Source organism: Lytechinus pictus, chromosome 7 (assembly GCF_037042905.1).
Source record: "Lytechinus pictus isolate F3 Inbred chromosome 7, Lp3.0, whole genome shotgun sequence".
In the NCBI taxonomy this organism is placed as follows: Eukaryota; Metazoa; Echinodermata; class Echinoidea; order Temnopleuroida; family Toxopneustidae; genus Lytechinus; species Lytechinus pictus.
Window position 1 is genome coordinate 40,817,912 of NC_087251.1, and position 9,371 is coordinate 40,827,282.

Below are 9,371 nucleotides of genomic sequence, written 5' to 3' on the forward strand. Positions count from 1 at the left end.
GGGTTATAATGTGCATTTTGAAGTCAGATCGATCGCAGAGTTTTAGAATATTATGAAAGCCCAAGCATTGCCTAATATCTATCATTTACACAGACATACCTTTTTTTATGAGAAAATTGATGTATAATCAGATACTTGTATTATATGATATAATATAATATATTAGATATTGTTTTATTAAAACAATATTTGCCCATGGCTAAAAAATATAACATTTCCTACATGTATGTGCTGTTTAAATCTATGAATGTATATAAAAGCTGTTGCTCACTTTAGACATTATTATTATGTAATTTCCAGTATGCAATCACTAGAAGCATGCCACCCCCCCCCCCCTTTTAAGCAGCTTGTAATGCATGAGCACCCCACCCTACCTTACCTTATATTTCAGGGGATGGTAGATCTTCACTGGGGAGACCTAACTCTGCTGTTGTCTACAGAGACTCTTCAGGAGGACAAATAGGTATTGCATTTTGCTTTCTCATTTCTGTCAAGTTTTACCTGAGATTGGTGTTCTATGGTCAGTTTTGGTCACCTTGTCCTGCATTCATCTTTAATGTCTCTTTTCTCTGGCCTGTATTCTGAAGTCAGGTTTAACTTAGACCGTGGTCCAACTCTGCTCAAATTATAGGTAGCCAAAAATTCAAAAAATCTGTTGTATATTTCTCATGTTTACTATTTTGTTTCCTTTTGCTTTCATAATAAAGAAAAATGCTTCAGTTATCATTTCCAAACAATTATGAACAATTTGATGTGTACTGTTAGGGATTTGTGCCCCAATTGGCTCTCCATATTTAAACCACTACTAAAAACCAGGGTTTAAAGGTCAAGTCCACCCCAGAAAATTATTGATTTGAATCGAAAGAGAAAAATCAAACAAACTTAACGCTGCAAATTTCATCAAAATCGGATGTAAAATAAGAAAGTTTTGACATTTTAAAGTTTCGCTTATTTTTCACAAAATAGTTAAATGCACAACTCAGTGATATGCAAATGAGAGAGTCGATGATGTCCATCACTCACTAAATTTTTGTTTTTTATTGTTTGAATAATCCAATATTTCAATTTTTACAGATTTGACAATAAGGACCGACTTAAATTAACCATAAACTGTTAAAATAATGGTAATTCCATATGTTTAGGGAGAAATAAAACTTTGTTTCACTTGACAAGGAGGAGAAAATTAGAAAATTTCATTTAATAAAATACAAAAGAAATAGTGAGTGGGTGACGTCATCAGTCTGCCAATTTGCATACCGATCAGGATGTGCATATAACTGTTTTTGTGAAATTAAGTGAAACTTTAAAACGTCATAACTTTCTTATTTTACATCCGATTTTGATGAAATTTTCAGTGTTTTGCTTGTTGGATTTTTCTCCTTTTTTTCAAACCAACTTTTTGTTGGGGTGGACTTGTCCTTTAATTTAAACCCAAGTTCAGAATACGGGCCTCTGTGTTAAGTTTTCGTCTTCTTTCTTTTGTCAGTTATACTCACTTTCTCTGTGATTCTATCTATTTGCTCCTAATCTCTCTTTTTCTTTCTCTATCACACACCCATGTACACCACCTCCTCTTGCCTTTAGTCTACTAAAATTGGGTGATAGTTTTATATTGAATGCACTTTTCTGTATTATGTAATAATTTCTTTTATGTTGATGCTTTAAGGTAATATTTTATGAATCAAAGAGAAAAAAAAATGCTTTAAATAATTTTGTTGGGGCGTCATGGTCTAGAGGTCATGACTCTCATCTTTCAATCTGTGGGACGTGGATTCAATTCCCAGCCATGGCGCATTTCTCAGCAAGAAATTTACCAAAAGAGCGCTTTAAAAATCCAGCTGTTGTTATTATTCTTATTATAAATATCAAGTAATTTCTGAGTGTGTGATTTGTCATATGATATACACAAAATTAGCATAAGAGTCGGTATTCTTTGAACTATTCTCATTTTTGTTGTCGGTCAAACTATGACTGAACACATGTAAGTCATCTCTAGGAATCATTTTTGGCAATTCCTATTTCAAATATTGGGTGCTGGCGCCGCACAGTGGCTGTCGAGCCCCACGATCAATTGGGCATAAAGAATTTTCAAAGTATTTTCATTTCAGACCAGAAAATGTGGATTTTTTTTCATACTCTCCCATTCTTACCTTCAAATGCAGATATTGACCATAGACGTATGTATAAAAGTATGCTCTTTTGCAAATTCACAAATGCTTGTTTGTCATGTGTGCATGCTGCAAATGATTGAAAAACAACTCTTTTATTTTTTTATTTCACAAAAAAATTATAGAATAGTGTATAAGTTTGCACAATGTGATATTAGGCTTTTTAACTAGGTTTATAATGATAATTGATGTACAGTAGTTATTGATTATTTTCATTACTAAAAGTTGAAATTATCCAAAACATGTTTTTTTTTATTTATATGTTTTATTGGGTCAACACAGACCACGTATAAACAAAAATAACAAACCAAACATAATGAAACTATTTACAAGTAATCATAACATCATTAGAAAAAAACCAAAATATATAAATGATAATAATAATAAAAAAAAACTAAAAAAAAACATGGTTTTATTGTATCCAGTGTATTTTCAATACATATATCAACTATTAAATTATATGGATAAGAGTTCAATTCGTTTATAGAATTGTGTGTTAGTGTTGGGGTTTACTCCATACATGTTAAATCTTGCCCAATGTTGCAGATTTAGGTAGTAAGTTGTAAAAATACGCCCCAGAAAAAAAAACATTTTTTGCTTGGTACTGTTTACACAGGCTGTGGGTATTACCATATGAATCAATTATGAAAGATTATTGTGTGAAGTGGTAGCTTATGATACAGTTTGGATTTGTTTAGATGAATGCATGAAATAAATCACACAAATATTGGATTTTTATATAAAGGACAAGTCCACCTCAACAAAAAGTTGATTTTAATAAGAAGAGCAATTTGTCAAAATTGGATGTCAAATAAGAAAGTTATGATATTTTGAAGTTTCTCTTAATTTCACAAACCAGTTATATGCACATCCTGGTCCGTATGCAAATGAGGTGACTGATGACATCACTCACTATTCGTTTTGTATTTTATTACATGAAATACGAAGTATTTTAATTTTCTTATTGTCCTGTGAAACAAAGTTTTATTCCTCCCTGAACATATGGAATTACCAATGTTTTAACATTTAATGGTTTACTTCAGACAAGTTGCTCTTGATTGTCACATCGCTAAAAATTGAAAATTTGTATAATTCAAACAAAAAACAAAAGAAAAAGTGAGTGAGGGACAGCATCGACTCTCTCATTTGCATATCACTGATTTGTGGAAAATAAGCAAAAGTTTAGAATGTCATAACTCTCTTATTTTACATCCGATTTTGATGAAATTTTCAGTGTTGTGCTTGTTTGAATTTTCTCTTTTTATTCATATCAACATTTTTCTGGGGTGGACTTCACCTCTAAGAGCAGGTGTATCTTGGGGGAAAAGGAATAGCATTCAGGGAAAACGCTCAATGCTTTCATACTCACCTAATATGCTTTTCACACTGCACTTTTTTCCCTTAACCCCAGGAAATTGGTGGGGCTAAGGGGGTCTTAGCCCCACCAATTTCCCTGGGGTTAAGCTTAGCCACTTCGTTTTCACACTACATTTTAGCAAAGTGGGCTAGAACGGTAAATAGTACGGTACTATCTGGCCCTGCAAAAAAGCAGGGTTAACTGGCTTGTTGTGGTGCTAGCACCACAATTTGCGGCACTAAGAGATGCAGTGTGAAACGAAACAGGGCTAAGGAAAAGTGGGGCTAAGCATTAGCCAATCACAGAAGTCGAAATTGCACATTAATCGCGCTCTGTATGGTAAAATCATCAATATTCATGAGCTGTGTGATAGACCGGGGTTAAGGCGTTAACCCCGGCTAAGCAAATAGAATGGGGTTAAGAATATTAAAAAAAGATAGTTGCAGATAGTCCGGGGTTAAGGAAATGCAGTGTGAAAAGCATACAAGAAAATACCAGATATTTTCAGAAAGGAATTTACCCAGGTGAAAAGAAAAAAAAATTGCCAGTGTAAAAGCAATATATAATATGTAAAAAAAATATTCGCTAATTTATTGGTAATCTTTAAAGTTACAAGAACTTTAGCAGAGATTCCTCAGTTTTCTTGAAGTTTGCTTGGATCTTTGCAGTGTGAAAGCAAATTCATATTAAAAAAAATATTGAGCTATATGATGCAAGAAGAGTACTCATTCTCTGTTACTGACTCAGAAGCAAAGGTGATTGCTGTAGTTTAGACTGATGTGAATACACAACCCATTGCATTCAAGGTCACAAGGGCTTCTTGTAATATTTGTTATTATTTTTTTTAAACCTTTTGCTGCTCTAATAAAAGTATTGATTTGGGCACATGCCCCCTTGGCCCCTATATAGCTACCCAAGATACGCCACAGTTACCTTTGCTGTTGTTTTATTATCAGCTCTAATGCTTCATGTTGCATTTTACTTCTCAGCCATTTCTACTTGGTTCATTTCTCACAGCATCTTTCTAATCAAAATTATAGCACATAATTTTACACACAAAAAGAACATGTACACACGTTGGTATCAATGATGCATAAAGCATTTTCATCTATATGATGCAAGATTAAAGGGCTTTGTAGATAAAATTGCCTTGGTCAAGGGCCGTGCCGGGAATCGAACCCCGGACTTTAATGGTGTAGTCGGGCACCTTAGACCACTCTGCCACGGCACCTCTTTTGCCTTGCTGCACGTATTAGTATATGTGTTTGCAGCAAATCACGTCTATCATTATAACGAGGCAGTTGCTCATTGAAGCAAAATGATTACTTACGAGTGATTGCTAATTTGCTGCAGCATTTTATTTCACACCTTATTAAGAAAGAACAAAAAGAGAGATATAGTTTACCAAATGATTTCTCCGATATAAACTAGACATTTTCTGGATTTAGACTTGTAGTTTCATATCGCACATGCATTACAGGGACACATTCCCATCACATTTTATGATAAATGTCATCATTATTCTGGATTTCACAGCTGTGTTTTGTGTTGTATCTTGCCGAATGTCACTTTGATGAGTGTCATCAGTTTACTGCTATCATAACACTGCACTCGTTTCCACCCACATATCTCTGTTATGGTCATCATTATCATGTTAGTCTAAATGTCCTTGCAGCTCAGCTAAGCCTCTCCAACAGAATACAGGGGAAAAAGCATAAGAAAAAAAGAAATCCGGTAATTTCATGAGACAGTTCTAATATATTCAAACACCCATCAAGCATAGCAGTAATTCTAATAGCAGATGTGGGATGGTACTTATCTGATGCATCCTCAGAAGTGCATTCTGGGGTGAGAACTATATAATGGAATTGATCTAAGAAGTACAATACTGACTATATTGATAAAGGTGTTGCTGTAAAGTAATTGTTGTCTAATAAAAAGTTGTGATATTTGGACTCGTTATGGAGCTCTTTTCTCCTAAATAAGTGGGGGGGGGGGGAGAGATAATGAATCTCCTCTCATAAGATGATGAAATTACCTTGTACATGATATCCATCAATTCCATCCCCCCTATTTTTATTTTTTCCCCCAAGTATAATTTAGTTGTTTGGCTGGATAGTTTTTTTTGTCTCAACTGAACAAGTTCGGTAGAAATCTAGTAATCACTTTTCCTGTTGGTCTATTAGTCTGTTTCGAAAATGTTAAAGTTTTTGTTCAACTTGGTGTCATTTCTTTATTTGTACATCAATTAAGCTCGTACTTGGTACATATGGTCCTTGGGTAATACCACATATGTTTCCATGAGAGTGATGGAGCCAGAGGTCATCTAGGGGTCAAAAGGTCAAATGATATGAGGTCATGTCTGTTAAAAAAATATTAAAATATTTGTTCAACTAGGTCTCATTTCTTTATTTCTGCATACTTGGTACATATGGTCCTTGGGTAATACCACATATGTTTCCATGAGGGTGATGGAGTCAGAGGTCATCTAGGGGTCAATAGGTCGAATGATATGAGGTCATGTCTGTTCCAAAAATATTAAATTTTTTGTTCAACTTGCTCTCATTTTTTTTTTCTGCATCAATTATGTTGAGGCTTGGTACATATGATCCAAAGGTAATACCACATTTATGTCCATGAGGGTGATGGGGTAAAAAAGTCAAATGATATTGATAATGTTAAAGTTTTTGTTCAATTTTCTCATATTTCTTCATTTCTGCATCAACTATATGGACACTTGGTACATGTGACCCTTGGGTAATACCGCATGTGTGTCCATGAGTTTGATGGGGGTCAAAAGTCATCTAGGGGTCAAAAGGTCAAGTTTTTGTTCAACTTGCTCAAATTTCTTTATTTCTGCATCAATTGTGTTTACACTTGGTACAAATGATCTTTGGGTAATACCACATGTTCCTGAGGATGATGGGGTTAAAGGTCATCTAGGGGTAAAAAGGTCAAGGTTTTGTTAAAATTCTCTCATTTCTTTATTTCTGGATCAATTGTGTTTACACTTGGTACAAATAACTATTGGGTAATATACTACAGGTGTGTACATGAGAATGATCAGGTAAAAAGATCATATTTTATCGATTGCTCAGGCGAGACTCTTGGTTCGTGAACCACCTTGTATCTAAAAGCCCCTAGAATATTCCGAAATGCATTTTTATATAGAACTTGAAGGGATGAGAATTCTTTAAATACTCTGGAGTTTCACTTCGTTGCCAAGAATTATCAGTAAGATGAGAACTGGCAATCGAAATGTAAATTTTCAACTTTTTATTTTCGTTTACATCCCCACATTATTTCATTTAGGCAATTCAAAAGATACTGTCAGTTAAAAGTTAAGTGTTTCGTCAATTTAATATATCCTTTAAAGGAATTCTGTCCTGGAGACATTCATAGTATGGTATGCATAGTCCCCTCAATTAATGTCAATATTGAAAAGGAATTTATTCAAGTGAAAAATTTACATGTATCATACAGAAATAAAATGGAGATTAATGTTTGTTATAAAATGTCCAGCTAAAAGAAACTTATATAACAACTGTTCAGTTTATCCAGGTGATTTTTTTGATAATATAATAATAATATAGGGTATTTATATTGCGCACATATCCACCTTGTTAGGTGCTCAAGGCGCTCCTATATTACCCGGCGAAGCTAGGCGTTCATAGCGCACACAGCTTTTAAAGGAATTACTTCCTATCGGTACCCATTTACCTCACCTGGGTTGAGTGCAGCACATTGTGGATCAGTTTCTTGCCGAAGGAAATTACGCCATGGCTGGGATTCGAACCCACGACCCTCTGTTTCAAAGTCCGAAGACTAATCCACTGGGCCACAACGCTTCAATGCATGTATGCAAAATAATTCCTCTAGAAATGTGGCAATTTTGAAAGAGTAAGTTAAATGATGCATATTAGATACATCTTCCAAACTTCTTTCACAAATTTACCTATTCTGGAGCTCTCTGGGGAGTAGAATGATCGTTATTTTTATGGCTTTATTACCATTTTAAAATGAAAGGATCCAGCAAGCACGCAATTAAGGTTTCCCAAATTGGTCTGATTGAACATTCTTGTATTACCTATTGAATAGTTACAGTATAATTCAGGCATAAAGATAGGGTTAGGAAAGTAATTAAGGGTTGTTATGTACTTTGTATCATTTAGGTGGTATCATTTTGGTTCTTATTATGTTAGAATGAAGATTATAATACAGTATACCATCAAACCATTTCTTCCCTCAAACACCATCACATCTGCAGGTAACTAGTATAAAGCTTTTAATATCTTTTAACTTGTAGTAAAAATGAAATATTTCAAATTTATTGTTAGTTTGCTAGATGCTTTGAATTATTCCTTTAAATGATATAAAATGTAACACATAAAGATAGTAATAAATATGAAATATTTTAAATTGTTTGTAACCAATTTCGAGCACGCTACTCCACACACTCTTTGTGGGATGCCTACGCTGCGGTTTCGAATTTCGTGTGAAACATGTCACCCCACGGAGAGTGTTCCCGTATCAACATGACAGCTTTACATGAAGTGGTTTTTAAAATCACTTTCGGATGATCAAATGGGACACTAGCAAAGTGATCTTCCAAACTGGTTTCCTGAACCGGTTTCCAGTAAACTAGTTTAAGAAAGTATAATGAGAACGGTGTCTACGTGAAGATTGCTTCCAGGAATGCAAAACTATTGATCTGGGTCTCGTTATGTTGTAGAAAGAGTTGCGTGTGAATGCTGCTCAATAAATCAAGCTCAAGTCCTAATATGCAAGTCTGATTGGCTTCATATCAGCTTGACTTTGATTTCCTTGTTAAAGTTTGGTTTGATTAGAAGACTTTCAGCAACAGAACCCGTGGGTCAATCCCCACTGGATAGATACAGATAGGTGGCTGTGAAAGAAGTTTTAACCATACTGTAACTCTCATAAAAGCAATAAAATGGCTTTGTAATAAATTTGGAATATGTTGTAATCTGAGAAACAATACCAAACTTTTAATTTTCTATTCCCATATTGTTTGCTTTTTCTGTATTGAGATGGGAATGATTTATAATTCATGTCTGTTGAACTCACCTGCCCTACTTCTCATTTTGGTTCTTGTGGTACTATTTGGAGTGTATGTTTGGAAGGGGAGTTATTCTGAGGGGATTCCTTGAATGATTTCATTGATTGATTTGCGAGAGCGAATGAAACCAGAAAATAAAAATAGAGGATGTGCTCTCTTGTCTGGCGTCTTTAGGCAACCATTTATTGTAAGTATTGGTTATTCTTCCAAGAAGCTGTACCAATAAACGTAGTTCCTCTATTTCACACATGATATTTATAGATATACTTGCATTGCAGACAGGTCTGGTAGTAATGTTCTTGATCTCATAAGTAGTAAAGTAATTAAAGTATACTTGATTTGAATTACCAGAAGGACTGACGTGACAATATCCTTGTTTATTTTTGTTCCTTTCCTTCCATTAATGTGGCTCTTTCATTTAAATCTTGAATCAGGGATTGAAAGCAATAACCGATTGAAAGTTTTGGGGGAGAAATTCCCTGCAATTAAATTTGAAGTTCTTTTATGTCAGAGAGTTGATTCCAACACTTCAACTCAACCATTAGTTCTTTAAAGCATTGTCTGTATCATCTGAATAATATTTATTCCTCTTATCCTCCCTTTCAACCCTAAACTTTTAATCCTACTTGATTTATATCATTAAAGTACTTCAGAATTCATCATCCCATCTTTTATTTATCTCACATGTAAAGCTTTTGGATGTGTAGTGATAATTGTATGAGTAACTGTTTTTTCCCCAAGATTTATTAAAAATGTGATCGCAGCT

The 9,371-nt window shown here is 34.3% G+C and overlaps 1 protein-coding gene across 4 annotated transcripts in view; it reads left to right on the forward strand.

Moving 5' to 3' along the window:
• The window catches only part of LOC129264217 (tubulin polyglutamylase TTLL5-like), a 54,178-nt gene extending 51,659 nt beyond the window's left edge, over positions 1-2,519 (forward strand). For all 4 annotated transcript variants that reach the window (XM_064102686.1, XM_064102685.1, XM_064102687.1 and 1 more), the window contains one exon: positions 392-2,519. In XM_064102686.1, the coding sequence (XP_063958756.1) occupies positions 392-585 (194 nt within the window). In that variant the 3' untranslated portion in view covers positions 586-2,519. The remainder of the gene's footprint in view (positions 1-391) is intronic.
• Positions 2,520-9,371: the final 6,852 nt, after the last annotated feature.